The sequence below is a fragment of the Pecten maximus genome, chromosome 3, assembly GCF_902652985.1.
Source record: "Pecten maximus chromosome 3, xPecMax1.1, whole genome shotgun sequence".
In the NCBI taxonomy this organism is placed as follows: Eukaryota; Metazoa; Mollusca; class Bivalvia; order Pectinida; family Pectinidae; genus Pecten; species Pecten maximus.
In genome coordinates, this window is record NC_047017.1 from 49,064,747 (window position 1) to 49,084,822 (window position 20,076).

The window sequence follows — 20,076 nt, forward strand, 5'->3', positions numbered from 1 at the left end:
ATAGCTGGCATTAATATGATATAACAAATAACATTAAATTGTACCTGTGTTTATCACACAAAAATAAAGGTATATAGTGTTGTCATATTTGTAAGTTAGCCAGCAGGCCTACAGTGATTTGTGGATTTACAAGATGATAGATAAATCCAATGTCCTGTTAGTCATTCTGATGCTATACTAGCCAGAGTACAAAGGTTTACATGTGATAACAAATCCTAGAAAAATATAGAAATGTCGAGTGTACAGGAAATGTAGAATAACCAAAACAATTAACGTACCAAAAATAGAATTTTTAATAAGAAATGATGAAAGGATTATGAGATATCCACTTTATGTTATATGGTACTTGTACATTCCAATTAAAATGTGTATCAATTGTATATGGTGCTCGTGGTAACCAAATAAACTGTTATTTAATAAAAGTTTACTGCTGATGTTGTATCACTTCAATAATGAATAGCCTATATACTATTGTGTGATGTTTTACCTGTCTACAACAGAATGTTATATACTATTGTGTGATGTTTTACCTGTCTACAACAGAATGTTATATACTATTGTGTGATGTTTTACCTGTCTACAACAGAATGTTATATACTATTGTGTGATGTTTTACCTGTCTACAACAGAATGTTATGTACTATTGTGTGATGTTTTACCTGTCTACAACAGAATGTTATATACTATTGTGTGATGTTTTACCTGTCTACAACAGAATGTTATATACTATTGTGTGATGTTTTACCTGTCTACAACAGAATGTTATATACTATTGTGTGATGTTTTACCTGTATTCTGTCTACATCAGTGTCAGACATAACTCCACACTTTGGTTTACAAACACATCAGATCATGGTGATTTTAGTGTTATAAAAAATAGATAGATAGAAAAATGAACAGACAAAATAAAAAATGAAAAAAGATATTTCACCTAAATCAGATCATCACAAATAATATAATTAGATGTATAGTAAAAAAAAAATTAAATTAGTTTAGTATTTCATTAAAAAAGGCTTGGATATCTACCTGTATATATACAATTTCAGTGTTTATGGTATTTTAGCACTATTTCCTTTGGATGTTTCCCTGTTCATTACTGTTGGAACATTTATAATATATCGATGTTAGAGTTTAGACCTGTGTACCTGTATAGGTGTTATTGTCCAAAGCTAGTGTGATATTTATATGTATAACACTTCAGACAAGCTCACATCCAATAATGTCTTTAGCCTGGCCTACACTAGAGAGCTGTTAGGCCTTCTTTGTGATAAACGATGCTTTAAAACTTTCTGAACAATGAATTGTAAAGGTAAACGTTGTGAATTCAGCCATGGCATGTATTCATGAATTTACAAGGACAGGAAATGCAGTATGTTTGAAAGTCAGTTTTTAAATTCAGAATGGATATATCACGTTCCAATATCAATATTTTGAGTGTTGTAAAACACTGAGTGGAAACCTGGAATATTAAAGAACGAAAGGATTATAGATAGATACAACACTAATAGCAAAACCTACATATTTTACTAAATATGATTCACAGCCCAGTGAGGTAAAATAGTAATGCTATGATGTAATAATAGAATAATGAATTACGTATCTTAGTCATGTGAGGAGCAGGCGTGAGGTGTACACATCTACACATAGTTATGGAGAGATGTTACCTGTTATTACCAGTACAGGTTCCTATGTAACCAGAGTTATAAAGATTTACTCTCATCTTCTGACATTTCACAGATATGTACTAGTAATTCATTGGGATATTAATTAATGTAGGTGGAAAAATTAGATATGCTCTCTTATCATACTTAACCACTAATTTCTTATTTACTGGTGTGAAAATAAATAAGTAGTAGGTGGATAACAATATCAGAAACACACCTGACACCATGTTGTGTGTAGTGATCAGAAACACATCTGACACCATGTTGTGTGTAGTGATCAGAAACACATCTGACACCATGTTGTGTGTAGTGATCAGAAACACATCTGACACCATGTTATGTGTGTAGTGATCAGAAACACATCTGACACCATGTTGTGTGTAGTGATCAGAAACACATCTGACACCATGTTGTGTGTAGTGATCAGAAACACATCTGACACCATGTTATGTGTAGTGATCAGAAACACATCTGACACCATGTTGTGTGTAGTGATCAGAAACACATCTGACACCATGTTGTGTGTAGTGATCAGAAACACATCTGACACCATGTTATGTGTAGTGATCAGAAACACATCTGACACCATGTTATGTGTAGTGATCAGAAACACATCTGACACCATGTTATGTGTAGTGATCAGAAACACATCTGACACCATGTTATGTGTAGTGATCAGAAACACATCTGACACCATGTTGTGTGTAGTGATCAGAAACACATCTGACACCATGTTATGTGTAGTGATCAGAAACACACCTGACACCATGTTATGTGTAGTGATCAGAAACACATCTGACACCATGTTGTGTGTAGTGATCAGAAACACATCTGACACCATGTTGTGTGTAGTGATCAGAAACACATCTGACACCATGTTGTGTGTAGTGATCAGAAACACATCTGACACCATGTTGTGTGTAGTGATCAGAAACACATCCTGACACCATGTTGTGTGTAGTGATCAGAAACACATCTGACACCATGTTGTGTGTAGTGATCAGAAACACATCTGACACCATGTTATGTGTAGTGATCAGAAACACATCTGACACCATGTTGTGTGTAGTGATCAGAAACACATCTGACACCATGTTGTGTGTAGTGATCAGAAACACATCTGACACCATGTTGTGTGTAGTGATCAGAAACACATCTGACACCATGTTGTGTGTAGTGATCAGAAACACATCTGACACCATGTTGTGTGTAGTGATCAGAAACACATCTGACACCATGTTGTGTGGAGTGATCAGAAACACATCTGACACCATGTTGTGTGTAGTGATCAGAAACACATCTGACACCATGTTGTGTGTAGTGATCAGAAACACATCTGACACCATGTTGTGTGTAGTGATCAGAAACACATCTGACACCATGTTGTGTGTAGTGATCAGAAACACATCTGACACCATGTTGTGTGGAGTGATCAGAAACACATCTGACACCATGTTGTGTGTAGTGATCAGAAACACATCTGACACCATGTTGTGTGTAGTGATCAGAAACACATCTGACACCATGTTGTGTGTAGTGATCAGAAACACATCTGACACCATGTTGTGTGTAGTGATCAGAAACACATCTGACACCATGTTGTGTGTAGTGATCAGAAACACATCTGACACCATGTTAGTGTGTAGTGATCAGAAACACATCTGACACCATGTTGTGTGTAGTGATCAGAAACACATCTGACACCATGTTGTGTGTAGTGATCAGAACACATCTGACACTGTGTTAGGTGATCAGAAACACATCTGACACCATGTTGTGTGTAGTGATCAGAAACACATCTGACACCATGTTGTGTGTAGTGATCAGAAACACATCTGACACCATGTTGTGTGTAGTGATCAGAAACACATCTGACACCATGTTGTGTGTAGTGATCAGAAACACATCTGACACCATGTTGTGTGTAGTGATCAGAAACACATCTGACACCATGTTGTGTGTAGTGATCAGAAACACATCTGACACCATGTTGTGTGTAGTGATCAGAAACACATCTGACACCATGTTATGTGTGTAGTGATCAGAAACACACCTGACACCATGTTATGTGTAGTGATCAGAAACACATCTGACACCATGTTGTGTGTAGTGATCAGAAACACATCTGACACCATGTTGTGTGTAGTGATCAGAAACACATCTGACACCATGTTGTGTGTAGTGATCAGAAACACATCTGACACCATGTTGTGTGTAGTGATCAGAAACACATCTGACACCATGTTGTGTGTAGTGATCAGAAACACATCTGACACCATGTTGTGTGTAGTGATCAGAAACACATCTGACACCATGTTGTGTGATCAGAAACACATCTGACACCATGTTGTGTGTAGTGATCAGAAACACATCTGACACCATGTTAGTGTGTAGTGATCAGAAACACATCTGACACCATGTTGTGTGGAGTGATCAGAAACACATCTGACACCATGTTGTGTGGTAGTGATCAGAAACACATCTGACACCATGTTGTGTGTAGTGATCAGAAACACATCTGACACCATGTTGTGTGTAGTGATCAGAAACACATCTGACACCATGTTATGTGTAGTGATCAGAAACACATCTGACACCATGTTGTGTGTAGTGATCAGAAACACATCTGACACCATGTTGTGTGTAGTGATCAGAAACACATCTGACACCATGTTGTGTGTAGTGATCAGAAACACATCTGACACCATGTTGTGTGGAGTGATCAGAAACACATCTGACACCATGTTAGTGTGTAGTGATCAGAAACACATCTGACACCATGTTGTGTGTAGTGATCAGAAACACATCTGACACCATGTTGTGTGTAGTGATCAGAAACACACCTGACACCATGTTGTGTGTAGTGATCAGAAACACATCTGACACCATGTTGTGTGTAGTGATCAGAAACACATCTGACACCATGTTGTGTGTAGTGATCAGAAACACATCTGACACCATGTTGTGTGATCAGAAACACATCTGACACCATGTTGTGTGTAGTGATCAGAAACACATCTGACACCATGTTGTGTGTAGTGATCAGAAACACATCTGACACCATGTTGTGTGTAGTGATCAGAAACACATCTGACACCATGTTGTGTGTAGTGATCAGAAACACATCTGACACCATGTTGTGTGTAGTGATCAGAAACACATCTGACACCATGTTGTGTGTAGTGATCAGAAACACATCTGACACCATGTTGTGTGTAGTGATCAGAAACACATCTGACACCATGTTGTGTGTAGTGATCAGAAACACATCTGACACCATGTTGTGTGTAGTGATCAGAAACACATCTGACACCATGTTGTGTGTAGTGATCAGAAACACATCTGACACCATGTTGTGTGTAGTGATCAGAAACACATCTGACACCATGTTGTGTGTAGTGATCAGAAACACATCTGACACCATGTTGTGTGTAGTGATCAGAAACACATCTGACACCATGTTGTGTGTAGTGATCAGAAACACATCTGACACCATGTTGTGTGTAGTGATCAGAAACACATCTGACACCATGTTGTGTGTAGTGATCAGAAACACATCTGACACCATGTTATGTGTAGTGATCAGAAACACATCTGACACCATGTTGTGTGTAGTGATCAGAAACACATCTGACACCATGTTGTGTGTAGTGATCAGAAACACATCTGACACCATGTTATGTGTAGTGATCAGAAACACATCTGACACCATGTTGTGTGTAGTGATCAGAAACACATCTGACACCATGTTGTGTGTAGTGATCAGAAACACATCTGACACCATGTTGTGTAGTGATCAGAAACACATCTGACACCATGTTGTGTGTAGTGATCAGAAACACATCTGACACCATGTTGTGTGTAGTGATCAGAAACACATCTGACACCATGTTGTGTGTAGTGATCAGAAACACATCTGACACCATGTTGTGTGTAGTGATCAGAAACACATCTGACACCATGTTGTGTGTAGTGATCAGAAACACATCTGACACCATGTTGTGTGTAGTGATCAGAAACACATCTGACACCATGTTGTGTGTAGTGATCAGAAACACATCTGACACCATGTTGTGTGTAGTGATCAGAAACACATCTGACACCATGTTGTGTGTAGTGATCAGAAACACATCTGACACCATGTTGTGTGTAGTGATCAGAAACACATCTGACACCATGTTGTGTGTAGTGATCAGAAACACATCTGACACCATGTTGTGTGTAGTGATCAGAAACACATCTGACACCATGTTGTGTGTAGTGATCAGAAACACATCTGACACCATGTTGTGTGTAGTGATCAGAAACACATCTGACACCATGTTGTGTGTAGTGATCAGAAACACATCTGACACCATGTTGTGTGTAGTGATCAGAAACACATCTGACACCATGTTGTGTGTAGTGATCAGAAACACATCTGACACCATGTTGTGTGTAGTGATCAGAAACACATCTGACACCATGTTAGTGTGTAGTGATCAGAAACACATCTGACACCATGTTGTGTGTAGTGATCAGAAACACATCTGACACCATGTTGTGTGTAGTGATCAGAAACACATCTGACACCATGTTGTGTGTAGTGATCAGAAACACATCTGACACCATGCTATGTGTAGTGATCAGAAACACATCTGACACCATGTTGTGTGTAGTGATCAGAAACACATCTGACACCATGTTGTGTGTAGTGATCAGAAACACATCTGACACCATGTTGTGTGGAGTGATCAGAAACACATCTGACACCATGTTATGTGTAGTGATCAGAAACACATCTGACACCATGTGATGATAAGAACACACCTGACACCATGTTGTGTGTGTAGTGATCAGAACCACATCCTGACATCATGTTGTGTGTAGTGATCAGAACACATCTGACCACCATGGTGTGTGTAGTGATCAGAAACACATCTGACACCATGTTTGTGTGTAGTGATCAGAAACACATCTGACACCATTGTTGTGTGTAGTGATCAGAAACACATCTGACAACATGTTGTGTGTAGTGATCAGAAACACATCTGACACCATGTTTGTGTGTAGTAGTCAGCAACACATCTGACACATGTTTGTGTGTAGTGATCAGAAACAACATCTGACACCATGTTGTGGTTAGTGATCAGAAACACATCTGACACCATGTTGTGTAGGATCAGAAACACATCTGACACCATGTTGTGTGTAGTGATCAGAAACACATCTGACACCATGTTATGTGGAGTGATCAGAAACATATCTGACACCATGTTTGTTGTAGTGATCAGAAACACATCTGACACCATGTTGTGTGTAGACACCATGTGTGTGTAGTGATCAGAAACACATCTGACACCATGTTGTGTGTAGTGATCAGAAACACATCTGACACCATGTTGTGTGTAGTGATCAGAAACACATCTGACACCATGTTGTGTGTAGTGATCAGAAACACATCTGACACCATGTTGTGTGTAGTGATCAGAAACACATCTGACACCATGTTGTGTGGAGTGATCAGAAACACATCTGACACCATGTTGTGTGTAGTGATCAGAAACACATCTGACACCATGTTGTGTGTAGTGATCAGAAACACATCTGACACCATGTTGTGTGTAGTGATCAGAAACACATCTGACACCATGTTGTGTGTAGTGATCAGAAACACATCTGACACCATGTTGTGTGTAGTGATCAGAAACACATCTGACACCATGTTGTGTGTAAGTTGATCAGAAACACATCTGACACCATGTTGTGTGTAGTGATCAGAAACACATCTGACACCATGTTGATGTGTAGTGATCAGAAACACATCTGACACATGTTGTGTGTAGTGATCAGAAACACATCTGACACCATGTTGTGTGTAGTGATCAGAAACACATCTGACACCATGTTGTGTGTAGTGATCAGAAACACATCTGACACCATGTTGTGTGTAGTGATCAGAAACACATCTGACACCATGTTGTGTGTAGTGATCAGAAACACATCTGACACCATGTTGTGTGTAGTGATCAGAAACACATCTGACACCATGTTGTGTGTAGTGATCAGAAACACATCTGACACCATGTTGTGTGTAGTGATCAGAAACACATCTGACACCATGTTGTGTGTAGTGATCAGAAACACATCTGACACCATGTTGTGTAGTGATCAGAAACACATCTGACACCTATGTTGTGTAGTGATCAGAAACACATCTGACACCATGTTATGTGTAGTGATCAGAAACACATCTGACACCATGTTGTGTGTAGTGATCAGAAACACATCTGACACCATGTTGTGTGTAGTGATCAGAAACACATCTGACACCATGTTGTGTGTAGTGATCAGAAACACATCTGACACCATGTTATGTGTAGTGATCAGAAACACATCTGACACCATGTTGTGTGTAGTGATCAGAAACACATCTGACACCATGTTGTGTGTAGTGATCAGAAACACATCTGACACCATGTTGTGTGTAGTGATCAGAAACACATCTGACACCATGTTGTGTGTAGTGATCAGAAACACATCTGACACCATGTTGTGTGTAGTGATCAGAAACACATCTGACACCATGTTGTGTGTAGTGATCAGAAACACATCTGACACCATGTTGTGTGTAGTGATCAGAAACACATCTGACACCATGTTATGTGTAGTGATCAGAAACACATCTGACACCATGTTGTGTGTAGTGATCAGAAACACATCTGACACCATGTTGTGTGTAGTGATCAGAAACACATCTGACACCATGTTGTGTGGAGTGATCAGAAACACATCTGACACCATGTTGTGTGTAGTGATCAGAAACACATCTGACACCATGTTGTGTGTAGTGATCAGAAACACATCTGACACCATGTTGTGTGTAGTGATCAGAAACACATCTGACACCATGTTGTGTGTAGTGATCAGAAACACATCCTGACACCATGTTGTGTGTAGTGATCAGAAACACATCTGACACCATGTTGTGTGTAGTGATCAGAAACACATCTGACACCATGTTGTGTGTAGTGATCAGAAACACATCTGACACCATGTTGTGTGTAGTGATCAGAAACACATCTGACACCATGTTATGTGTAGTGATCAGAAACACATCTGACACCATGTTGTGTGTAGTGATCAGAAACACATCTGACACCATGTTGTGTGTAGTGATCAGAAACACATCTGACACCATGTTGTGTGTAGTGATCAGAAACACATCTGACACCATGTTGTGTGTAGTGATCAGAAACACATCTGACACCATGTTGTGTGGAGTGATCAGAAACACATCTGACACCATGTTGTGTGTAGTGATCAGAAACACATCTGACACCATGTTGTGTGTAGTGATCAGAAACACATCTGACACCATGTTGTGTGTAGTGATCAGAAACACATCTGACACCATGTTATGTGTAGTGATCAGAAACACATCTGACACCATGTTGTGTGTAGTGATCAGAAACACATCTGACACCATGTTGTGTGTAGTGATCAGAAACACATCTGACACCATGTTATGTGTAGTGATCAGAAACACATCTGACACCATGTTGTGTGTAGTGATCAGAAACACATCTGACACCATGTTGTGTGTAGTGATCAGAAACACATCTGACACCATGTTGTGTGTAGTGATCAGAAACACATCTGACACCATGTTGTGTGTAGTGATCAGAAACACATCTGACACCATGTTGTGTGTAGTGATCAGAAACACATCTGACACCATGTTGTGTGTAGTGATCAGAAACACATCTGACACCATGTTGTGTGTAGTGATCAGAAACACATCTGACACCATGTTGTGTGTAGTGATCAGAAACACACCTGACACCATGTTGTGTGTAGTGATCAGAAACACATCTGACACCATGTTGTGTGTAGTGATCAGAAACACATCTGACACCATGTTGTGTGTAGTGATCAGAAACACATCTGACACCATGTTGTGTGTAGTGATCAGAAACACATCTGACACCATGTTATGTGTGGAGTGATCAGAAACACATCTGACACCATGTTGTGTGTAGTGATCAGAAACACATCTGACACCATGTTGTGTGTAGTGATCAGAAACACATCTGACACCATGTTATGTGTAGTGATCAGAAACACATCTGACACCATGTTGTGTGTAGTGATCAGAAACACATCTGACACCATGTTGTGTGTAGTGATCAGAAAACACATCTGACACCATGTTGTGTGTAGTGATCAGAAACACATCCTGACACCATGTTGTGTGTAGTGATCAGAAAACACATCTGACACCATGTATGTGTAGTGATCAGAAACACATCTGACACCATGTATGTGTAGTGATCAGAAACACATCTGACACCATGTTATGTGTAGTGATCAGAAACACATCCTGACACCATGTTGTGTGTAGTGATCAGAAAACACATCTGACACCATGTTGTGTGTAGTGATCAGAAACACACCTGACACCATGTTGTGTGTAGTGATCAGAAACACATCTGACACCATGTTGTGTGTAGTGATCAGAAACACATCTGACACCATGTTGTGTGTAGTGATCAGAAACACATCTGACACCATGTTGTGTGTAGTGATCAGAAACACATCTGACACCATGTTGTGTGTAGTGATCAGAAACACATCTGACACCATGTTATGTGTAGTGATCAGAAACACATCTGACACCATGTTGTGTGTAGTGATCAGAAACACATCTGACACCATGTTGTGTGTAGTGATCAGAAACACATCTGACACCATGTTGTGTGTAGTGATCAGAAACACATCTGACACCATGTTGTGTGTAGTGATCAGAAACACATCTGACACCATGTTGTGTGGAGTGATCAGAAACACATCTGACACCATGTTGTGTGTAGTGATCAGAAACACATCTGACACCATGTTGTGTGTAGTGATCAGAAACACATCTGACACCATGTTAGTGTGTAGTGATCAGAAACACATCTGACACCATGTTGTGTGTAGTGATCAGAAACACATCTGACACCATGTTGTGTGTAGTGATCAGAAACACATCTGACACCATGTTGTGTGTAGTGATCAGAAACACATCTGACACCATGTTGTGTGTAGTGATCAGAAACACATCTGACACCATGTTGTGTGTAGTGATCAGAAACACATCTGACACCATGTTATGTGTAGTGATCAGAAACACATCTGACACCATGTTGTGTGTAGTGATCAGAAACACATCTGACACCATGTATGTGTTAGTGATCAGAAACACATCTGACACCATGTTAGTGTGTAGTGATCAGAAAACACATCTGACACCATGTATGTGTGGAGTGATCAGAAACACATCTGACACCATGTTGTGTGTAGTGATCAGAAACACATCTGACACCATGTTGTGTGTAGTGATCAGAAACACATCTGACACCATGTTGTGTGTAGTGATCAGAAACACATCTGACACCATGTTTGTGTGTAGTGATCAGAAACACATCTGACACCATGTTGTGTGTAGTGATCAGAAACACATCTGACACCATGTTGTGTGTAGTGATCAGAAACACATCTGACACCATGTTGTGTGTAGTGATCAGAAACACATCTGACACCATGTTGTGTGTAGTGATCAGAAACACATCTGACACCATGTTGTGTGTAGTGATCAGAAACACATCTGACACCATGTTGTGTGTAGTGATCAGAAACACATCTGACACCATGTTGTGTGTAGTGATCAGAAACACATCTGACACCATGTTATGTGTGTAGTGATCAGAAACACATCTGACACCATGTTGTGTGTAGTGATCAGAAACACATCTGACACCATGTTGTGTGTAGTGATCAGAAACACATCTGACACCATGTTGTGTGTAGTGATCAGAAACACATCTGACACCATGTTGTGTGTAGTGATCAGAAACACACCTGACACCATGTTGTGTGTAGTGATCAGAAACACATCTGACACCATGTTGTGTGTAGTGATCAGAAACACATCTGACACCATGTTATGTGTAGTGATCAGAAACACATCTGACACCATGTTGTGTGTAGTGATCAGAAACACATCTGACACCATGTTGTGTGTAGTGATCAGAAACACATCTGACACCATGTTGTGTGTAGTGATCAGAAACACATCTGACACCATGTTGTGTGTAGTGATCAGAAACACATCTGACACCATGTTGTGTGTAGTGATCAGAAACACATCTGACACCATGTTGTGTGTAGTGATCAGAAACACATCTGACACCATGTTGTGTGTAGTGATCAGAAACACATCTGACACCATGTTGTGTGTAGTGATCAGAAACACATCTGACACCATGTTGTGTGTAGTGATCAGAAACACATCTGACACCATGTTGTGTGTAGTGATCAGAAACACATCTGACACCATGTTGTGTGTAGTGATCAGAAACACATCTGACACCATGTTGTGTGTAGTGATCAGAAACACACCTGACACCATGTTGTGTGTAGTGATCAGAAACACATCTGACACCATGTTATGTGTGTAGTGATCAGAAACACATCTGACACCATGTTGTGTGTAGTGATCAGAAACACATCTGACACCATGTTGTGTGTAGTGATCAGAAACACATCTGACACCATGTTGTGTGTAGTGATCAGAAACACATCTGACACCATGTTGTGTGTAGTGATCAGAAACACATCTGACACCATGTTATGTGTAGTGATCAGAAACACATCTGACACCATGTTATGTGTAGTGATCAGAAACACATCTGACACCATGTTGTGTGTAGTGATCAGAAACACATCTGACACCATGTTGTGTGTAGTGATCAGAAACACATCTGACACCATGTTGTGTGTGTAGTGATCAGAAACACATCTGACACCATGTTGTGTGTAGTGATCAGAAACACATCTGACACCATGTTGTGTGTAGTGATCAGAAACACATCTGACACCATGTTGTGTGTAGTGATCAGAAACACATCTGACACCATGTTGTGTGTAGTGATCAGAAACACATCTGACACCATGTTGTGTGTAGTGATCAGAAACACATCTGACACCATGTTGTGTGTAGTGATCAGAAACACATCTGACACCATGTTGTGTGTAGTGATCAGAAACACATCTGACACCATGTTGTGTGTAGTGATCAGAAACACATCTGACACCATGTTGTGTGTAGTGATCAGAAACACATCTGACACCATGTTGTGTGTAGTGATCAGAAACACATCTGACACCATGTTATGTGTAGTGATCAGAAACACATCTGACACCATGTTGTGTGTAGTGATCAGAAACACACCTGACACCATGTTGTGTGTAGTGATCAGAAACACACCTGACACCATGTTGTGTGTAGTGATCAGAAACACATCTGACACCATGTTATGTGTAGTGATCAGAAACACATCTGACACCATGTTGTGTGTAGTGATCAGAAACACATCTGACACCATGTTATGTGTAGTGATCAGAAACACATCTGACACCATGTTGTGTGTAGTGATCAGAAACACATCTGACACCATGTTGTGTGTAGTGATCAGAAACACATCTGACACCATGTTGTGTGTAGTGATCAGAAACACATCTGACACCATGTTGTGTGTAGTGATCAGAAACACATCTGACACCATGTTGTGTGTAGTGATCAGAAACACATCTGACACCATGTTATGTGGAGTGATCAGAAACACATCTGACACCATGTTGTGTGTAGTGATCAGAAACACACCTGACACCATGTTGTGTGTAGTGATCAGAAACACATCTGACACCATGTTGTGTAGTGATCAGAAACACATCTGACACCATGTTGTGTGTAGTGATCAGAAACACATCTGACACCATGTTGTGTGGAGTGATCAGAAACACATCTGACACCATGTTGTGTGTAGTGATCAGAAACACACCTGACACCATGTTGTGTGTAGTGATCAGAAACACATCTGACACCATGTTATGTGTAGTGATCAGAAACACATCTGACACCACATCTAATATACCTCACTACCTGGGTAGACAATAGACATACAGATCACATTAGGATAATAGGCTCTAAAAATCATGTGATTTACCTCAAACAAGACTATCTTTTGTAATTGAGAAAACATTAGGAACCTCCTGACTTCCTGACGATGTTAGTACATGTGTACGAGGATGTACCTAGTTAATTAATTACAATGCCTTATTTGGTATATACATATTTATTGGATGATTAATTGTTTATACACATGTTTAAGGCTGGACTTACATGATACATTAAGTGCTTTAGGGTTTTCCTTGTCCACATATGACCTGTCTGTTGAGAATTAGTAATTACTTTTATATATTACAATTCTTTGAAACGTTGTGTAAGCTGATAATTGTTTATATGCTGTGTGCACAGCGGTTACCATAGCTTTTCCTCTTACGGTCAATTTAAAGAAAATATGCAATTTGCTCTTTCCTTTAAGCTATTACAAACACAAAATGATCAAATAATTTTAATCATCAAGTATTCAGTAGAATAATTTTAAGCAAAGTTTTGTGATAATCTGTCTTAGTTTCATTTTCATACGTCACTTTGGGCATCTCCTGTACATCATTTTTGTTCAATTGTTGTCAGCCGCAAAATATACAGACAGAAGTTTTTGTCCAGCATTTTCAGCCCCAAAAAATACCTGTGCAAATTACACTGGTGTGCAAATTACACAGGTTTTTACCGGTAATTGTGTGACAAATATCCTGTAATATCTTCTAACCAATAATGATAAAGCTCAATGGATTAGACAATACATCTTACTACAAAAAATAGAAACAATGTCAAATTCTATTGTTACAGCATAAATAGGTCACAATAGCAGGGCTTATCATGTTTGTTCCTACCACTGGTTGATGTGGTATCAGGGACGGAAGAGTGTGCTTGAAATCATGTGCCTAAGCTTATCTGGTCATAGTGGTGGAAGGTGTTTATAGACTTCTCATTTAATAACAATGTTCAAGCAACACTAATGATAATTGTATGGAAATATATTGTACAATTTTATCAACATTTTACAAAACATTCAACTCCTCCTGATCCATCCTCCATCATACCAACTGCATCATCATATCTGCCAGACCTTATACTGCTAGTAGCAGTTATCTCCCTTCCCTAAGCACTCTTTCAACAAAACATCTTAAATTAGATGAAAGTTGCAAATGTTAAAACAAGTTAATGTAGATTTACATAGGTCTGTTGATTTTTTTAGTTGTGAATAATTTCCCATGTTTGGTGTTTCTTACATTGACCAGCTGTTAAATTGTGATGAGGCCCTAACATGTACTTAATACACTGCTACAGTATTCTGTTTGTTTCAGTTGCTGGTATTTCATCGAGATGTGGCGCCATCTCCAATCCACTCCAGCCAGATGTACAGTAGTATGCATGGTGGTGCCCCCTGTGTTAAGGCCACCATCAAAAGCCTGGAACAGCTACGGGTAGGGTGGCTTTTATTATTTACCAACATCACATCAAGATGTTTTAACATTAAGATGAAATTTTTTTCCATCCCTATAAAATTTCTCTGATCATGTTTTGATATTCAATTTTTCCAAGGAGTCATCTGAAATATTTGTGACAGCATAATTAACAAACTTATAATTTTGACAGGAAATAGACCTATCTGCCTTCATATATTTCTACATATTTCTTTGTAAAATATAAATACTGGATATCTGTTGATACAGGGGTCTCAGAAACCCAACAGTTTCCCTAAAACAGAGGTTAGTATTGTGCTGGCACAGCTCGAGTCAGAGGTGGATATCACCATTGTGGACAGAATCAATAGCCTAATCAAACCCGAGCCAACCAGACGTCCCTACAGCACAAGTGTGGCCACCAATATATCAGGCGGGGTAAGGCACAACTAATACTCACAAACCTCAAACAATTCTGTATTTATTGTTTAATGAGGTAGCCACTATCTACTACAAGGAGTTAAGAGACCCAGTCTGAAAGTGATCACTAGCTGTACACAGTGAGATAAACGCAGCAAACTTTTGAGTTTAGTGGGTGATTTTCATCTTCGTGTATATCCATTTACCTGTAAACCTCTTCACTCAGACATGGTGTTACCTGGTAGAAACAGATATGGTTAATATTCTATAATTCAATAAAAGTATTCAGAATAAATAACTTATTTATGCATTACTTAATGTCTGTAATATTTAATGTGACTGATTGAATGTGTACTTTCAACATTGTAATTTAAAGGTTATTTATATAGTGAATTGCTGTCTCCATACTTGTATACTAATATGTTGATTGATTGTGCAGATGACATCCTATGCCCTGAGTCAGGCACTAGATGATGGTCCCGGCACCCAAGAGCACAAATACGACCTACAGATATCCTGTCCTGCTGCCAAACTGTCTCTCAGGTTATTAGAATATCGTTTTATAGATTACATTAAAGATATGTACAACCTGTGTTTAAGGACCATTTTGGTTTCTCCCTTGAATTTTCTTTACAGACTGGTTTGACCATAGTATTCCTGTATAAATTATATACACAGTACATATTAAGGAAATTTTGAGTATTAGAATATGTTCCACCTGTCTATAAAGACCATTTTGGCATCTCCCTTGAGTGGTCTTTATAGACAGGTTTGGCCATAGTTTTACTTTGTAGATTATGTGTCAAGACATGAACATTTTTAGTGAAAACCTTCATTTTTAACAAAAGTTACGAACCATTTATTATATACATGTTTTTAAAAACAAATATTGAACATCCTGTTATTCCTGTTCTGTAGATTTCCCATCCCTGACCTTCGACCCCTGTCCCAAGTAGACAAGTTGCCATGGTGGCAGAAGAACTTGCGGGATGAGATCCTGATCCTACAAATGTCAGACGTGTTATTCCAAACCAGCTTCCTGTCCTCACAGTCCATCTCAGAGCTGGACATCACCAGTCGGGAAATTCATGGTCAGTACTGTAGTTAGGCATTCAAATTTCATTCAAAAATTATTAATTTAAAATTATTTTATATTTCAAATAATTCACAAAGACTTAGTTTTGCTAGTGATGAAATGTTTATGAAGTATCTTGTAAAAGGTTTAATACATTGGAAGGGAGACAACTCTGTTCTGTAGCTTTGTATCTTTGATTCCAGCCTTTTTTAAGATCGACCCAATCAAAGAAGAGCCTGAGCCGTTTGCCTTTGTGGGTGGTGATGAGAATGAGGATGGGTGTAATAACTTTCCGAGGTAGGAACTTAACAGCTGTGTAGAGTTCAACTAATCTCAGTGGATTTGAGTTCACAATCTAGCTTATCTATTTTCATTAAATCATATATGTATCAGGTTAGACAAGTTTGTCTGAAATTCTAACAAGTTAAAGTTAATACAGTGTAACCTGTCTAAACCGATGTCACTGGGACCAGACAATTTGGCCGGTTTGCACAGGTATTGATTCGGATGTATTCCGAGAATACATTTGAAAAGTACTGCAATATGTGACAGTAATTCTTTTTGAATGATGAATAGTCGTCAACCACCTCGAGATGCCATTACAATTACAGTTAAATCACAACTGGCACTTCAATCAGTGACATGGTCGTCACCCTGAATAATCGGTAATTGTGAAAGTTTTTGAAGTGTTTGTTTAGGTTGTTGCTTTTTGAGAAAATGTGACGGCCAGTTTGAGCAGGTCCATTTTAGAAGGATACTTCTACCATGGTCAGTTAAACAACGCCAGTTTTCAGAATAGACAGGTTCCAGATTATACAGGTTTTAACTACTATAGTTTAAGAATGAAAATGCTGGGACCAAACAGTAAACCCAGAATAGACAGGGATCCGGATTAGACAGGGACCGGTTTTGACAAGTTATACTGTAAATAACATCACATATGTATAACAGTACTAGTCCTTGGTATTTGATGCTAAATGCAATCAACACTCTTCTTGGTCATTTTACTAGAGGGTAATTACTGGATTAATACGGTAACTTATATATTACTAAACATGGGATTATAACTGAATAAATATGGTAACTTATTACCCTTTGTCTATTATTCTAAAGGCTGTCCATCAAAGTCACCAACAAGACCACCTCGGTGCTGGAGGAGGATCAGGTGGAATCAGAAGATAATACGCCCCAGGATTCTTTCAATGGAGCATGTCTGTTCACCAAGCGTGACCCGTCTCCTTTTTCCAACAAGAAGAACATGTATGGAAAAGAGGAATACAGTGAAAAGGACCAATCTACACATGTCAGTGAGGAGGTAAATATAGGTCAAGGTCAATCAGATTATAGCTAGGTTTAGCAACTACCTAGGTCAAAGGTCACTGTAATACATGGAGTTGTAAAATAAATTTTTGTTGAAAACTTGGATAATCTACAGTTAGAAAAATAATGTATCCATATTGAGTGTTGTGCACTTGATTAATGTAAAGAAAATAAGTCACTTTGACCTATTGTTCAGTATTCATTATGAGGTATTATCCATCATTTGCTGAAATCATATTTGATAGGGCTAACTGTATACCAGGTTTGGCCCTGGAATCTTTCATCGAAGTAAATGGTGAAAATTTGTGGTGAAAGTTCCCTTCTGTACAGTATTCATTTTTTGATATCTTAACAGTAAATGTTGATAAATCTGATCTTTGATAATCACGCTCTGTTGATATATAAGGTATTTTGTTGGTTAATTATGATCTTTGATAATCACACTCTGTTGATATATATAATAGTTAAGATTTTAATTTTCCCACAGATGATCATGCCTGGTGATCGGAGGGAGATCCAGGAGTTCCAGGAAAAGTCACTTGGCAATACACACATGACCATGGAGTTCTCCCTGCCCTTCGTCAACCTGTACATTCCTGATAAACACTTCTATGAGGTTCTATACAATAGGTAGCTATGAGGTTCTGTACAATAGATAACTATGAGGTTCTGTACAATAGGTAACTATGAGGTTCTATACAATAGGTAACTATGAGGTTCTATACAATAGGTAACTATGAGGTTCTATACAATAGGTAGTTATGAGGTTCTGTACAATAGATAACTATGAGGTTCTATACAATAGGTAACTATGAGGTTCTGTACAATAGGTAACTATGAGGTTCTGTACAATAGGTAACTATGAGGTTCTATACAATAGGTAACTATGAGGTTCTATACAATAGGTAGCTATGAGGTTCTGTACAATAGATAACTATGAGGTTCTATAAAATAGGTAACTATGAGGTTCTGTACAATAGGTAACTATGAGGTTCTATACAATAGGTAACTATGAGGTTCTATACAATAGGTAACTATGAGGTTCTATACAATAGGTAACTATGAGGTTCTATACAATAGGTAACTATGAGGTTCTATACAATAGGTAACTATGAGGTTCTGTACAATAGGTAACTATGAGGTTCTGTACAATAGGTAACTATGAGGTTCTATACAATAGGTTACTATGAGGTTCTATACAATAGGTAAACTATGAGGTTCTATACAATAGGTAACTATGAGGTTCTGTACAATAGGTAGCTATGAGGTTCTATACAATAGGTAACTATGAGGTTCTATACAATAGGTAACTATGAGGTTCTATACAATAGGTAACTATGAGGTTCTATACAATAGGTAACTATGAGGTTCTGTACAATAGGTAACTATGAGGTTCTATACAATAGGTAACTATGAGGTTCTATACAATAGGTAACTATGAGGTTCTATACAATAGGTAACTATGAGGTTCTATACAATAGGTAACTATGAGGTTCTATACAATAGGTAAACTACGTATACTGGAGCTATTTCTTACAGTACAAATATCACAATTAGTTACGTTTAAAGGAATCTGCATTTTATGTACAATTTTTAGAAAATGGATGAATACAATGTAAAAACTTGTTACTTTCTTCCTGTAAGAAAGATTATAATATTAAAATCATTCCTTTATGAAACTGGTCATGAAACTTGTACCGTCAGCTTGATATTTACACTACCTGTTCCAATATTCAATAGAACTTTAGCTAGAATAAATGAATTAGTGATGTTGGTTACATTTGAATTAGTGATGTTGTTAGTATTTGAATTAGTGATGTTGGTTACATTTGAATTAGTGATGTTGGTTACATTTGAATTAGTGATGTTGGTTACATTTGAATTAGTGATGTTGTTAGTATTTGAATTAGTGATGTTGGTTACATTTGAATTAGTGATGTTGTTAGTATTTGAATTAGTGATGTTGGTTACATTTGAATTAGTGATGTTGTTAGTATTTGAATTAGTGATGTTGTTAACATTTGAATTAGTGATGTTGGTTACATTTGAATTAGTGATGTTGGTTACATTTGAATTAGTGATGTTGTTAACATTGAATTAGTGATGTTGTTATCATTGAATTAGTGATGTTGGTTACATTTGAATTAGTGATGTTGTTATCATTTGAATTAGTGATGTTGGTTACATTTGAATTAGTGATGTTGG

General features: G+C 38.3%; 1 protein-coding gene across 1 annotated transcript in view; it reads left to right on the forward strand.

Annotated features, from left to right (window-relative positions):
* LOC117324421 (autophagy-related protein 2 homolog B-like) overlaps positions 1-20,076 on the forward strand; it is a 75,939-nt gene that overhangs the window by 31,663 nt on the left and 24,200 nt on the right. The window contains exons 13-19 of the mRNA XM_033880271.1: positions 14,958-15,077; positions 15,327-15,494; positions 15,916-16,019; positions 16,395-16,567; positions 16,755-16,848; positions 17,665-17,866; positions 18,359-18,501. Coding sequence (XP_033736162.1) covers positions 14,958-15,077; positions 15,327-15,494; positions 15,916-16,019; positions 16,395-16,567; positions 16,755-16,848; positions 17,665-17,866; positions 18,359-18,501 — 1,004 coding nt within the window. The remainder of the gene's footprint in view (positions 1-14,957; positions 15,078-15,326; positions 15,495-15,915; positions 16,020-16,394; positions 16,568-16,754; positions 16,849-17,664; positions 17,867-18,358; positions 18,502-20,076) is intronic.